At 34.9% G+C, this 16,548-nt stretch overlaps 1 protein-coding gene across 3 annotated transcripts in view; it reads left to right on the top strand.

The window, feature by feature from the left end:
- Nucleotides 1-16,548, top strand: part of LOC137398555 (whirlin-like) — a 44,192-nt gene that overhangs the window by 23,633 nt on the left and 4,011 nt on the right. The window contains exons 14-23 of one of the 3 annotated variants that reach the window (XM_068084684.1): nucleotides 1,705-1,902; nucleotides 2,795-2,932; nucleotides 4,388-4,435; nucleotides 5,693-5,790; nucleotides 6,856-6,968; nucleotides 8,647-8,664; nucleotides 10,573-10,703; nucleotides 12,131-12,256; nucleotides 14,876-15,210; nucleotides 16,462-16,527. In XM_068084684.1, coding sequence (XP_067940785.1) covers nucleotides 1,705-1,902; nucleotides 2,795-2,932; nucleotides 4,388-4,435; nucleotides 5,693-5,790; nucleotides 6,856-6,968; nucleotides 8,647-8,664; nucleotides 10,573-10,703; nucleotides 12,131-12,256; nucleotides 14,876-15,210; nucleotides 16,462-16,527 — 1,271 coding nt within the window. The remainder of the gene's footprint in view (nucleotides 1-1,704; nucleotides 1,903-2,794; nucleotides 2,933-4,387; nucleotides 4,436-5,692; nucleotides 5,791-6,855; nucleotides 6,969-8,646; nucleotides 8,665-10,572; nucleotides 10,704-12,130; nucleotides 12,257-14,875; nucleotides 15,211-16,461; nucleotides 16,528-16,548) is intronic. The other 2 variants (XM_068084685.1, XM_068084686.1) reach the window with 2 other exon arrangements.

The following is a 16,548-nucleotide window of genomic DNA, read 5'->3' on the forward strand; positions in this document are numbered from 1 at the left end:
CCACCGGATGGTCACCATATAATCAGAGTATTGTGAGAATGAGTCTGATATTATTTGCCGTCGTTGCTTTGAAGATGCAATGTTTTGGTGTTGATGTTTTGATAATGTAATATTTTGTGTCGTTGCTTTGACGATTTAATGTTTTGGCGTCGATGCTTTGATGATGTAATGTTTTAGTGCTATTTTTAAATACGTTGAACTGGATTTGTTCTGGTGTCTTCAAGTGTGTTTTTGAAACACCAACTGGCTTTTGGTTTCAAGTCTTCAAGTCTTTTCATTATGGTCTTTCTTACTATGCTTTTTTACAAATAACTGAGAAAGTTTCAATTTATTTCTCTTACTCAAAATATGTCCAATCATTTCTGCAGAAGAGCTCAACACGACTGCCAATTGTCTGTCAAGTAATGACAACTGGTTGCTTCAAATGAGGACTCGTGACAAAAGCCAGTTCAAAGCATTAAGAAACGGTGCTTTAACCTCGGCTCAAAATAATTTGCTGGCCAAAAGCTACATCCCAAAAATAATGCTGCCAAAATATCAGTACCACATAATACCATATCGTGTCAAAACTACTTTTTAAATAAAACTGCTGACTTGATTTTTGCAGTTTTTTCAAATTCGTTACAACACCGGGCCTGTTTTTATAACGGTTATTTTTTTGGCAGGTTTCAACTGTGGTTTGTCATTGTTATAATAAAGGTGTCAAAATGTGAAAATAATGCTATAGTAAAATTTAATTGTCGTATAGTATTACTGTGAGGAATAAAATAAACCCATAGCTATGCTTTGAACCCAGATAACTCGTTCAGCTCACTAGATGTATGGTTATCAAAAATCAATTTTGAAAAATAATTTTTAAAATTACAAAAATTTCATTTTTTGAAATAAAATGTGGGAAAATTAATTGCTACAACTATCCCCATAAAAAAACATATGTGAGTGCGAATGCCTTAAGGATACCATAATGATTTGGACAACTTGTTTCTCCAAAATAAATGATTATTATTTTAACCTGAGAATTTTATGGAAAATGCAGAAAATCGATCAAGGCCAAGTACTCGAATTCCTATCATGTCATTTGTGCTGAATCATCAATTTCTTTTGACTGAGTTGTGTATAGATACAAAGAAATTGTGAGTCTTTGCAAAGAAACGCAATTAGCCTGCTTGTGCATACAATGGCAAACGATGGCATCGCAAGACAAATCTTTATTACAAGAAGAACTGTATCCATCCAAAGCCTCGATTTGAGGTTGGAAAAAGTTTCCTTTGATCAGGATTTGAACCCGAAACATTGGGATAGGTGCCTGGTATACTAGCACCTGTGCCAAACATCCAGGCTTTAATAATTATGTATTAGTACTTTGGTAGTCCGGTGAGCTGTGGGAGATGATGTGTAATGACTGTATGCAAGATTATTCTTAGATGTGAAAAGATGATCGATTGGAGCAGTGGAAGCTTCAAATCTGAATATATGGGTTTGATTCCTGTGTAGTGGAATTTTTTTTCCTAACATCCTTAGCATAGTGTCGGACAGACTGACTCGGCTCTTATTATAGTAAATATTGTGTATATACTCATTCTTTGTTCATTATTGGCACAGCTGACAATCTCTCGGTGCACTCGGGATTTCCAGGTTAGTAAAAATATTTATAATGCATGTACTTTATATAAGGTTAACATAAAAACATTTCTATTTTTGTAGAGCCGATTGGACCGCAATCAGGAACAGATGTCAGACTTTTCATTGGAAAGTGTTCTCTCCGTTCCTAGCAACAGTTCTACCAGTGAGAGCTACAAGGCTTCTCCATCAACCACTCAGAAGAGGCCTCCTAGCGCCAGCCACTCAGCAGCATCTACTCTGCTACAAGATGGTAAAGGAAGCGTGAGGAGCAACAAGATGGTAAGTTGACTGGTGATGATGTTTATAATATAATATATTATATATAATATATTATATGTTTGAATTGACTGGTGATGATTAGTTTACAAGATTTTCACTATCTGTTTTTATCTAGTTCAGCTGACAATTCAACTCTCAACTTCCACATTAACTTTGGTAATATATAAATACGTATATTTTATATTGTAGTGTATATTTCTGCATATGTATGTATATAAATATTTGTTTATAATATAATATATATTCATCTTCATACATATACGTATATCTAAAATTATATGATATAATATATTTCTATACATTATGGCATATATATAGAATATATATATTATATATTTATATATACATAGGTATATATTGAGATGTAGATGTGAAAATTTACATAAATATATATATTCGATTTGTATATATTTGATACATATATTCGATATATATCTGATGTATATTATATATATATATATACATATTCGATATATATTCGAGATATGCAATACATATTTTGATTTATGCTTATTTTATGTATATATTTTTTTATATATATAGACATACATGTAACTGCATTAATTATTTATTATTGCGCCAACTGGAATAGTATACTATTAGATCCTTTTTAATTCTCTAAAATTTGGACTGCAGTCAAGATGGAAAATTTGATTAACTTTTCTTTATCTACATTTTCTAGCCAAGCCTGATGTCGGAGTATATATTTATATCCTGATATATATATATATATCCTGATATATATATATATCAGGATATATATATCCTGATATATATAACAGGATATTTTATATCCTGATATCGGAGTATGTATTTTTGGAGCTATAGTTCTCTTTTTCTAAGTGTTAAAGTAGTACATCAAGTTGACCAGACCTTAACTGGTTTTCTATAGTTCATCACTGATGGCTCTAACCAAGCGATAGTGACAGATCCACAGACTGTTGGGTCAGTGAGAAACAGGTCATTAGTTGCAATAGCTGATGAGGGTCCCCACACATCTAGTGAAAATAGCCCAAGAGACAATGGGAAGGTAATTTTATATATTATTTTCATGATGAGTGCACCATTTAGTCTATTACTGTGTTTTCTTGCTTCGAATAGGTTCGGAGTTGCCCATTGCCGACGGATTTGCTCCTTACCGCTTCATCGTTTTTGAGTTGTGCTATAGATCTTTTTAAGACCCAAGATGTGTTGCTCAAAACAAAACTTGTTATGGTAGACTCATTTCGGGTCACGGTCACTTTTGAGTTCATGGGTAGTCAACTAGTCCCATTAAAAGTTAGTTGTTTTGTCATTCTCATACGAGCAACTTATCTTTAGCATGTAAATTTTTATGTTAAGGTAGAAAGTCAAGAAGAAACAGTAGTGAGTAGCAGTAGAATGTTTTTGTAGCAGAGATCCTTGTAGTTATGCGCTGAAATTGTTTTACCTTGAGGAGAAGAAGCCTCGACATTCTCTCTTCATTTGGCTAGACTAAGACAGTACGATATCTCATTCTTATATCTGTACCAGTATCGTCGTATTTAAAGTTTTGATTGATAGCTTCTGGTGGAACAGTAACATTTTTTATACACACTTCTATTCAAGAATTGTTGTTATTAATTCAATATACTCAGGATTTTTATTTTGTTTTCTCAGTTCGTATTAATTGTACGAGATATCATGTATCATTACCCTTGTATCATTACCAAGTAATATTTTATTGTAATTGTAGCAAAACCAATTTAATTTAGCTATTGCTTGCTGATTATCTCACATTTACATCTAAAGCCTTTTAAAGTTGTTTAATTTTTTTTTTATTTGACCTGCACAAAACATTTTCCTCATGATATAAAGTTTGAAAGGTACAGTTGTTTGACAAAGTTGGAAAACCCTTTCAGTTGTTTTTATTTTTTCTTAAATTATTTCAACTACACGAAACACTGATTTTCTCATATGTGGTTTGAAAGTTACAATAGCAAATGTTTTTATATGTTAAATACAAATCAATTTTCTGTCCAAATAATTTTTTCTTACCCGGGCAACGCCGGGTAGTACAGTTAGCTGATAGGCGAGCTTGGCCGATTATTATCAATATGGATACATCAGCAGTGAGCATTTCTATGATGTCAGCATACTGTCACATCGAAAGCCATTGAAAAAATTTTGCAAAATGCAATGGCGTCAAATGAGTTCGGATTTTACCATCTCTATGGTTCGGAGTGGAAGCAACTCCAAACCCATTGGAAACATGGAAATGTAGTGATTGTTATCAAGAGTGCTTAGTGCTGGTGCCTACTGTCATGTCACATCTTCTATCAATATTGATTGATTGAATAGAGATTATCTATTTTGTGCTGGTGCCTTTCGTCATATCACATATTCTATCAATATTGATTGATTGAATATGGATTAATTACTCTTTCATGTTTCTAATAATTAACAAGTCTTTTCTACTATCTGGTAGTTTTATTTTCACTGGTTGAGTGTTGTAACCCTGTTGTAGAACCCGCCCAGGATGGGCATGAGAGCAGCTAACATATCTACTAAATTGGTATGTGTTATTCCCAATAATAAACATAGTCATATGTGTTAATCTCACCAATCACAATAGCCTTATGCGTTATTCCCACTAATCACAATAGCAGTATGTAGTATACCCACTAATCACAATAGCAGTAAGTGTTGTTTCCACCAATAAGAATAGCAGTGTGGGTTATTCCTCCAAAACACAATAGCAATATTCTGTTATTCCTACCAATCACAATAGCAGTGTGTGTTATTCTCACCAATAACGTTAGCAATGTATAATTTGTGTTTCTCTTGAGGCTTTTTATCAAACAACCAAAGACAGCAAACGTGTGCTGCTCACAATAACTATTTTTTGTTATTTAAGCATCTGATTTGGTCTCCATGCTGTATGAGATGAGTATAATGCAGTGGATATACATGTAGTTTATTGTTAACTACAATAAGGTGTCACATGACTCAGTGATGAGCTAGCATAGCTGTGTTTGTTTGTTTGTTTGGAGGGTAGGATTCTATATTCTGGTGGTCTATGTTCTGGTGGTCCATGTTCTGGTGGTTATATGTTCTGGTGGTCTATGTTCTGGTGGTCTATGTTCTGGTGGTCTATGCTCTGGTGGTCTATGTTCTGCTGGTTCTATGTTCTGGTGGTCTATGTTATGCTGGTCTATGTTCTGGTGGTCTATGTTCTGGTGGTCTATGTTCTGGTGGTCTATGTTCTGGTGGCCTATCTACTAAATAGTATTTTTGCATCAGCTTGTTTTCTTTGCTGGGTTCCTTAATATTGTATTTTAGATGCTAGTTTACCACTCTGAATGCTTGTATTACTCCATACTTCCATAATCAAGTTGCTTAGATCAAAGGACAAATTTTAGTAGTATTTACTTGTGTACGACCTATGGAGCAACTTTCTGGGCATCCGCAATAGATGGCATATGCCATATACACTAAGACTGAGTTGCTGGTGGTCCAAATATGTGGCTGGCGCAATTTTTGAGATTACTAGCTTCCGTTAGAGGTCAGGATAAATGGTTTGAAAAATTTTCGAAACAAATTGGTTCGGTAAGATATTTTCAGTGGTTGCCTGAAGTAGTTGCTTTCCTTAGATTACTAGTAGGGGCCTATGGGTTGCTGGAGTTACTGTTTTTTGCTGCGGTTTTGATTCATTGTTTCTGCTGTGGCCTTTGGGTGGTCTATATCAGTTGCCTATTGGCCATTTATAGGTTGAGCTCTTATGTGATTGGTTGCCATTTTTTAAATTTAACTTGTATTTGTTTTGTGATAGGCTATGCGAAGTCCAAGTGATGATAGTGGAGTTGATGTCAGAGCAAAGGCTGGGAGCAACAGTCAAACAGGAAGCAGCTACAATGACACCATAACCAGGTTTAGTTCATAATGTTAACGGATTATCATTTTGAGCTTGAGGAGAACAACTGTCGGTGTATCATCTTTAGCTAGTATATCATATCATTTGGATAGTTGTTGTTGAACATAATCTGTTATTAGAACTAGGAATTATGAACAGTTTTTTTCCATATGAACCATTAACATTACATAAGAGAAATATTATTTTAAGCTTTTCGCATTCGACAATAATCTGCTTCAACTCTGAATAGTAGAAATTCCAAACTCTCGGTAAAATTCTCTACCTCAGCTAAAGATATACCTAGTCTTTTGTTTATATAGCTTAACCTTACTCTAACAGAATTGGTACAATTGTCTAACGATAGTTAGTCTAATTCTAGTTGGCCCAAATGCAATTGTCCTTATAGACCAATTCGTCCAAATACATTTAGCCTAAAACCAATTTGTCCGATATACCATTTGGGTCTAATGACGATTGGTCTGAAATTGATATAAAGACAAGAATAGAAATATGAAAACCTAAATCAAAGGCTTTCATTCAGTACGCACAAATTAAAATAGCAAACTTTCATTGGATTAAATGTATATTCAATTCATTTTCGTATACCAAAAAGTTCTTTGTTTTTTGTAACTTGAAAATTTACTTAGAAGCTTCAGCATGTGCTGAAATACGACAACGAGTATCTTCAGCTTTAAAGTTTTTCTGGTTGAGGCGATAATAATAAAAGTTGCAGTAGCTAGAATAAAGAGATTTGGCATGGTAATTAGGCCAAGCTGTATCTTCAGACCTATTGTCATTAAACCAATGACATTGTTGGGCCAATCGTACCATTCGATGAGTTGGTTTTTGACTGTTGTAGTTTGGTTTAAGATGTTTTAGATGCTTTTTGTTAGTTATTACTTCTTATGTGGATACAAATATTTTTTTCATTTTTATATCAAACATGAAAAGTGTTTATTTAGAGATGATCACAGTTCGCGGACTGTATTTGCTATAACTGCGCTTCTTTGGAGCATTGTTCGCATTGTGCATTAAACGTTATATTTAGTATGCAATATTCATTCCTTTTTCATTTTATACAGAGATGAATCAACTTATGTACCTCCATTAGCAAGAAATCTCTCACAAAGGTCAGACTCTGAATCATCGATGGAGGCATCAATGCAACACCACTGGCAGTCATACTCCATATCAGGTAGCACAAATGAACTTGTGGTCACTCTGAGCCGAATATAGTATCTTAAATTGCAACTAAAAAGTTCAAATTTAAAATTACACATTGTAATATTAAGTAGTTTAAAACAACAAGTTTGAATTTAGCTGTGGCTGATTTTCCAGGACTTTCTTGCTTAGTCATTTTTAATGTTATTATAAGTCATATTTGCCCCGTGTTTTATAGTGTAATTCCTGATTACGGTTGTATTTTTTGTGATAATTAATAGCATGTCTTTTAGGTCAAATAGTTAATCTAGGTAATAGTTAATAGAAGCTAGTTTATATAGACGATATTCCCGCTTAAAATTGAACCGTAATATGTATATATAGATAATTGGATTTTTCAGCTATTTTGATGTTTTTGAGAAAAACATCTGGACATTAAATTTTTTAGTGTTATGATCGTAAAGCAAGGAGGCCGTGATCAAGGGTCTACTGTAATTCATAATAGCAGATAAAACTGTCTAAGTCTGATGAGGTTCTCAACTAATTTGTGTCCTAAAAAGTGGCCAGAAAGCAGACGAGAGGATGCTGCTCACTCGGGCTGCCTCAAGTGGTTGAGACGGCTTCACTTGAGGCGGCTAAAGTAATTTAAATGCTAAATTAAATACATTTACTTTTAGCTTTATTTTTATTAATAAAACTATTAAAATGCTTTTTTCACTACTATTTTAGTAGCTTTTCAACACTGTGTTTGTATCGCTTCTAGCTGCGCAAATCAGTTGATGTCAGCGATTGAATATCACCAGAAAATTATCTTTAGTTGTTTTTAGTTTAGAACTGCATTTAGAGTTTAGAGTTTAGCTTAAGGCTGCGGGGAATTTTGAAAGCTGCAAGTTATATCAGTTTGCAATTTTTTTTACCATCAATTTTTGTTGTTCAGCGCAGCCTTAATAACATATTTACCTTTAGTATGGATGTGCTGCCACATTTTTTGCAAACTGGATTAGCTCTGAGTTTTTTTGCATTGATATTCCTGTTCCTTTCTTAGGAAAGCGGGAAAATTTTCATTTTATTTTAACACCTAAAGCACCTGGTACTTTCAGTATTTCTTTTTTCAAAAGCTGTTGGAAACCAGTACTCGGATAATGTATCGTACGGTAGAAGAAAACAAATAAAAAAGTTACCGATTTGATTCAGCTGGTAACTTCCTTGAACAATTTATGACCAGCATCATTAGCATGTGCCATGAGCCAGTGTAATTACAACTACAATTACCTCGTACCGACAAGTGTAATTAATGCTTTAGCAAAATGCATTTGGCATTAGAAATATGACTTTTTACATTACCAATATGTATTATACATTAGCAATATGCACTATGTATCAGCAATATGCAATTCACTATGCATCTGCAATATGCTCATTTTGTATATTAATGCTTGTAAGGCCTATGAGTCATCATGTTATTCAATCGTTAATGACCTTACTGGTTAATGACCTTAACAAATATTTAACCAGATGCAAGAAAAGCTAGTGGTATTTCTTACTGAATTCCCGAAGGACTCATGAGAAATGCTTCTAACATGGTCACAATTATTTTTTCAGTTGGAAACTTCCTATAGCATCTTCCGTTTTATGTAGGTCAGTTTGAAATCATTACCTTAGCTAGGAGTCCATTGCATGCTACCTAGCAACCAATATTTATCTTTTAACAGGAAGTGCTAGGCGTTCTGGTAAACATGAAATCTACTCTCTATTATTCTTATTACTTTGCAACAAGCACATCCATTTTCAGACTCATTTCTTTCCAAATGCTCTAACAGTTTGTATTGCTAAAGTATAATCTGAGATGTTATCTTGTTATTCCCTCTTTTGCTTTTGCACAAAATGCTTATTCTTTCTTTTGATTCTCTTCTTTCCGCTCAGAAAGCTCTTAACACTATTATTCACTGTTGCTACTGTATGGAGTATGCAGATTTGGAGTTGTGTTACTATGCGATAGGTATTTCATTGGACATATGCATGGTGTGGATTAACGTGGTCGCTTTGTTACAAAAAGATTTACTAAAGAATTAAAAAACCGAATGTCAACAAAATAATAAAAAAAATTCTATTGCCAGAAGTCGTAGTGCCTCACTTCGGTCTTGCTTAGCAACACGCTTTTCAAAAAAGAACGGGTGAAGTGTGAAAAATGTGTAAAGTGGAATAGTTTCCTTATCATGCTTGCTCATCATTCGCAAGAGCAATTTCCATCTTATTCAAGCATTAAATATTCGGTTAAAAATAGTGAATGACAAAGCATTTTTGCGTGGGGTGTTTTCGCCATTTACATAATGCAGATTACTCAAACCGCAATATGGATTAACCGTGTCATGGAGATAGTGATTATCTTCTCATGCAAAATAATACGGTTGTGAATGGCTATGTTCATCTCTAACTCTGCTTCATGCAGTTTTTTCATTTCAGCAATAACTTTTCATTGATCTTCTTTAACCTCCATGTTTTCACTATATCTAGCTATGCTAGATTTCTTGTTTGCTTTAGCCGAAATGCCAAAATATTCAGTCCGTAGCTGGTGGCTGTCTGCATAGGAGGCGCCAAAATGGTGTCCATTAGCTTTAAACACATAAAGCAGAAGTTTTTAGAAGTAATAGAGTATCATGTTTTATGTTTCGATTCAATTATGCCAAAACTAAGGCTAGAATTTTTTGCTTGCTCAAATATAACTTTGCACTTTTGATACGTCATCACCATAATTCATAGAAACTGGATTTGTAAAAAAAATTTTGCGTTTGCACTTGCGTTTTAACATTTTTGGGCAGAGCAAAAAATTTAATCAGTGTTTTTTATGACTTTTGAGTACGTTCTCTAAAAAAATTAATCTATGGCGATTACTCTATGGAAGACTCTAAATTAGTCCAATGAAACATTTCATTGGAAACCAAACGCATCTGTTATGAAGTGTTCAGTTATCGTAGTCTAAAAATGTTTATAAAAATAAAAATGTCATAGCCCCAGTTTGCAAACCAAATTCAATTAATGTGTACCACAATTAAGGCAAAAGCTACTGCAATTCTGCTAATATTTTGAGGGATACATGATTGAAGCCCAAAATTCAACCCCCCCCCGTTTTCCAATCTTGGACAGAATCGAAAAAATTACTCAGTAGAGTAGAAATAGCTGACTCCCATTTTTGAAGTTTAACAGCTTTTTATAACATTCCTTGTCATATTAGGCATTTTTAAAGACGTAACCAAAATTTGTTTATTAAGAAAATAGTTTCAGCAACAAAAACTAATCACTTTTTTTCAAAACTAACGTATCCTTCTGTACCTACAATATATAGGATAACAAGATAAAAAATTTGACCAATCATGTGCCCTGTTTCAGGTAGTTGTGATGGTAGTAAGTTATAAACTAGTACTGATATAGAATAACTTTTGTAATTGACCTCACGAATGGCAAACATCGTTTCATCGGTAAATCTCTCTGTAATAATGTATAGTTGTTTGTCATTCACCGGATATGTAGCTATAACCTAATGTTTCATTAAGTAAATGTCTAAGAAATCCATGTACAATCTGACTGACCTTTGACCTCTTATCTAGCACTCTATCCCAAATGTGCTATTATACCTATAGGTTCAAATGAGGAAGATTCGGATATAGAGCTATTGCCTGGACTTCACAGCGACCGTGAAGCAAAGGACAACAGCAACGTTGTTCTGGTAGGCTCTAAGCAAGTTGGAACCTTGCCAAGAAGAGAACATAAGGTTTGCTTGTCTGCTGCATTATTAGCGTGAAATTCGACATTTAGTAAAAGCTGTAGACCTTGGCATTAATCCTCTTTTATCGTACATCAACTGCGGGATGTTTTAATTTTTCTTTAGTGTAAGCTACATTTAATAATTGTGAAGGAGTTAGGAATATAAATTTGATAAACCAGACTTTGGTTGAGAATACAAATCTGGTTCGCGGTTGGTTCTACCGTTCTGCGCCAATTAAAGGCTTTAAGATGAACTTACACCAAGCTTTAGTAGATTTTATCAGACAGTGTCAGAATTTTTTATATTATTTGCGATTGTTTTTGATGTTTGATGTGATCTGACTGCCAGGATGTTTCAAGATTAAAATTGATAAATCTTGATCGCTGTTAATACACTCAGATTCAAGTGAAAGTGTGATTACAACGCCTATAGTTGCGCTTTGGCAAAGAGACAGACAAAATAGAGATGCGTCATGCTGCAACTTTAACCCAATAGCCGATATCAATGACGAGAAACAATCAGCCTTAAAGCTAGTCACGTCTTTTGCACATATTTTATTTGCACATGTATATTAAAGTGTTGGTGTGTCAACCTGAATTTTGTTAGTTTCCTGTACGGTGCTACTTTTCCCAACATTCAACTGCTGCTTTTGACAGACAAGGCGGAGACAGTCGGACGAGGCTCTTATTATATCTAACTGTTATATTAACTAGTATGTTGGCATCTCGTGAGGTGTGAGAGATCATCATGAGCAACTACATGCACAATTACGCTTAGTTGTGAAATTATGGTAGAGTGGTGCTGTCGTAGCGTTCTTGGCTGCAATTCTGATTAGAATTCGATTCTTATGTAATAATGTGAGGCAATTGGTTTTCTTAACGCTCTTTGTGCGGCTTCACACAGATGGGGGAACAAACTTGGTTCTTATTATAGTAAAGACTAGCCAGATGCCCGGTGTTGCACAGGTGCTAAAAGCAGCTTATTAACAGTGGCAGATAATGTAGTTACCATTGGCTAATTTGATTATTAGTATATGTATCGCTAAACTCACTAATAAGAGTTGTGAGAGCAAGCTTTAGAGATGTTGCGCGTAACACAGAGTTGTTATATGTATTTAAACCCGGATGATAACTATGTGCCAATTGAATCTATTGCACCTGGTGTAGCTTAATGGATTAGTTTGTCGCCTTTTGAAAGGGAGGTTCCGAGATCAAATCCTCTGTGGTACAGAATTTTCATTGCTAGATTTTGATCGCTATAACTTGACATCGGGTTTACGAAAAAACAAACACAGATTTACATAAATAGATTTACATAAATAGTCAATATTTTTAACTGTTTTCCCACAATCTTATATGGCATTATCTGAATACCTTCATTTCTTATTATTCTTATTCTCTTGCAGCCCTTAGCATCCTTCTTTACTGTTTTAGCCATCCCTACAGCCAGCTTTTGGTGAGTCAAATGGTCCCAGTCTGACATTTAAAGAGCAGATGAAACAAAGAACAGCGTTATCCGGGAAGATGTATATACCTCCTGCAGCATCACAACGTCATGAGGTGGCTTTTCAATTTATCACCTAAATAGAAACATTGTATCATCCTGGTTCATTATTTTTCGCTGTTCTGAGAGTTTTAAACATGTCTTTACATTTCATTAGATGGCTTGGTCTCGTCCTCTGTCAGGAAACAGTCTATTTTAATTTGTAACTTTGTACCATGAGTAGACAACTCAACAAGTTCAAGTTGCCTATGCAGTATATGAGAAGTTTATTCAGCTCTTATGGGCTTAATTTTACGGTCAGGAATTCTACATTGATTTCATTATTATAAGAATTTGCAATGTACGTAACTGATCATCACAGTAGGTTAGCAAACCATTCAGACAAGTTTGAAGTTAGTAGACTATCTATACAAATGCTGGCTTAGTAGACCACCCAAGCAGTTATCGGTTAGTAGATGACCCATGTATGTGCTAGCTGTGTGGACCACCCATCATTATATAAATACAGTCCGCGCTCTACAACGTAAACCATCTGTTCCAAAAAGGTTATAGTGAATTTACATTATAAGAACAGTAAAATACGTGTAAATTGCCTAATTCGTTCCAAGATCATTCCAAACTCATCTTTTTGACCATATAGAAAAGAAAAACTTGACTTAGCTTTTTAATTTGTTGGCTGGACCATAACTGCAATATTATTGGTTTTCATGGAAAGCTTTTATCCTTAATCTCACTGGTTTTATAGACGATGATTACGGTAATTTTACAACAAGGTAGTGGATAGCGCACATCTTTGCCGTTCATCTACAACGATCTACATCATCTACAACGATTTGCTTATTTTTTCCAAGCAGCAAAGTCTACTTTGCAAAGTAAAGCTAATAAAAATATTTTACACGTCTTCCATAAAGCAGAACATCAAAATCCTTTTACCATAAAAAGCGGTACTACTTGTTCATGGTCTATCTGTACCCAGGGGTCAAGGTTAAGATAAAAGAGAAATTTCAACGATACTCCAACTCGTGATGTTCATATTGGTAGATCGACGCTGTAACACCTGCACCAATATATCGCCTTTAAGTATAATTTATATGAACAATTGCACTGCTACCTATTCTCGGTTTTGTCGACACATCTGACGATCTATCTCGATGAACTTGATTGTCATGGAAGTTGTATATATAATAGATATAACGCTATACACACGTTGTTTCTCCTGCAAGTGTGGTGAGATATGTTAACATTGGAACCGAATTTAAAAACTCGCCCGATCTGACACTTTACAATATATGGAATTTTCTATGTTGTACGAAGCAAAAGCTTCACATAAATTATTTACGTTATCTGGAATTTACATTAAAGGAGGTATATGCTATAGGAGCGTCTACTGTATGGCGAGTTGATAAACCAGCTAGATAGGTGCTAGCTTAATATTCCACCTATACGCTCGTGGACTAACGTGTCTAATAATATGGTAGCTGACCTCCTATGCAGGTGCTATGCTAGTAGATCACCTATGTGGGTAAAATTATGCCTAAAATAGGTGTTACCAATGTTTAAACTAAACCAGCACTTTCCTTATTACCGTTTTTAACACTGTCGTATCTACATTTTGGGTTTTTCCATGATGTAATACCAGGGTACAATTAATGTGAAGATGTTCTTAGTTGGCTTGTTTTCAGAATCTTGACCATTTGTTTGAGGTTGTAGTGGTAGTAGCTAGCTGTTCATAATGGCTGGTGAAGACCTGGTTCGCTTTCACACGTTTAAGGCTATACCCCAGTCTGTACCAAACATGGATTAGCCTATTTTGTTTATTGCACACTAGGTGGTTAAATCATCTTTTAATATCCTTAAGGTACGGCCACGCCTGCCAAAAATTTCTGAAGTTTCAGCTAAAATCACAAAATATTACAAAAACTTAAAAATAGTTCTCCGAAACTCACAGAATTTTTAAAGCTGTAATTAGGTTGCGCTAGAGATGGCACATTTTTAATCAGTTGCATCATATTTACTATGCTGAATTTCATTGATTTTTTTTGTGTCATTATGTGTCATTATGACTGAGCAAATCGCAAACACTGCTAAAATCGCGAAAAGTTCTGAAATCGTGCTCGCTAATAATTTGTTCAGCCAACTGAAAGCATTTCGCCAATGATTTTGGTGCGCATGCACAGCTTTGAAAATGCTGAGAATTTCGGAGGAATATTTTCGTGTTTTTCATATATTTTGTAATTTCGGCCAAAACTTATGAAATTTTCGGCACGTGTGGCTGTACCCTCACCCTATCTTATTACTATCCTGATTATCTTATACAGTTGTACCTCGTTTGGTGTTCAACATGTCGGGCATCCAATTCTACCAGTGATACTAGTAATAGAGTACTTCTGTCTAAGTACTCTATTAGTAGTACTATTAATATATTAGTATTGTTATTAGTAGTAGTAGTATTATTAGTAGTAGTATTATTAACTAGAACAGTTAGTATTAGTACTACAGGTACTATTACTAGTACTTATAATTCTTAGGCATTTTTTTGTGATTGACTTTTGTGGTATATTTTGGGATATCATTTAGGATCTGTTTTTGTTTGAAACCCTCCTATTATAATGAATATGACAAACAAAGCTCTTTTACCAAATATTTCTTATCTTAATATATTTTCTTGTCCATAGATTCCATTGGATGACTCAGATTATGATGCAAGCGACATAATAAACATCAGTAAAGAGCTCTACAGGTCCACTTCTCAGGAACGAGAAGCTCACAAAGAGGATGGGGCAAGTCCTCTCCGTAGGGACTCATTCAATATACGGGACATTCTACCACCTCCTCCAACTCATTTGCTGCATGACAGTATAGACACGTCTAGCAGCTCGATTTCTGAAAGGAGTGAAGATGAGCAGAGCCTCGAAAAAGAGGAAGGAAAGGAATTGCTGAATGGCCAAGTTTATTTGCAAAAAAATATCGACAAGCCAGCACCTGGGACAAATAAAGATGATACCTCGAGGTAATGCAGATTGAAGTATTGCCAATCTAGGACTGCCTTATTATGCCTCAGGATGGAAAAGTTCTCAAGGTTGGCAACCCGTCAGGTTGCAAAAATTTGTAGAAGTCAAACTCTGATTGATGCTTGGCAGTCTCGCGCACCGTGAGAGATTGTAAGGAGTAATCACTGTAGGCATGATCAGTTCAGGTAGTGGCAAGGCGGCCGACTGGTGTAGTGGTTAGAGTTTAAGACTGTAAAACATAGGGTGCACTTTCAAGTCCTGCTTGAGGCTATCTTTATCTAAATGTTTTTAGCGTGGCTTCAAACAGACACTGCTCTAATTTTATTAAGGTAAAGATTACCTTTAATACTTTTTCTTATATGTAAACAGCAAGTTTGAGATTGACTCAAGGTAATTTTTTCAAAAGTTCAGCATTACAAAAACTACAAATATTGGCGAAATCATCGGGGAAAAAACAATTGAGTTTGTGAATATATTCACCACAATTAATACAGCGAAATTCATTTGAACAAAATTGCAAGTTCATTCTAATGTCGCCGGGTATACCAGGGAACCAGGTTTTGTCTCAAAGAGTTTTATAGAAATGGCTGGTAAAACATCCAACCTTAGCTGACAACTGCTCACCATTTATGTTCAGTTCTAAGACTTCATTAAAAATTGTGTGTTTTTTGGGATACGGGATAATGAAAAAGAGGATATTATCATTTGTATATACCATGGCTAGCTGTGCTACCCGACGTTGCCGGTTGTTAAAAATCAGCTTATAAACAATGAGAGGTAATAAGAGTTGCCTGTCACTTGTTAGTAGCCTGGCACATTGTCCATGGTTAATTTGAGTAAGTTTACTAATAAGAGCTACCCTTATGACGTTACGCCATCGCTTTGCGTCGGAACCAAAAGCAGTAGCCTATTTGCTTCAATATAGCGACATATATTGCCTAGCAAATATATCAAGCTCGCGTGGTTTAGTTAGTAAGGCGTTCGACTGGTGAACAGGAGGTACCGAGATCAAATATTTTGCTTTACAAATTCTTTATTACAAGATAGCTATAGCTGGACATACACACAAACTTTGAAAAATATATATATAGATAACATTCAATGCAAAGGGTAAACAGTCATGCAATTTTAGAGGTTGACAAAGTAGCTAAAGGAAGCTTTTTGTTTGATTATATCTTTATATTCTGTCTTTCTATATATTGTATATTCTACTGATGTTCACATTCATTTGAATATAATTTGTATTACAGCTCTGCTGAAGGGACTGATGACCTAATGAATGGTTATGAATCTCACCCATCACTCGCCTATGGAAGGTTGGTTTACCTTTGCTCATT

Source organism: Watersipora subatra, chromosome 6 (genome assembly GCF_963576615.1).
Source record: "Watersipora subatra chromosome 6, tzWatSuba1.1, whole genome shotgun sequence".
Lineage (NCBI taxonomy): Eukaryota > Metazoa > Bryozoa > Gymnolaemata > Cheilostomatida > Watersiporidae > Watersipora > Watersipora subatra.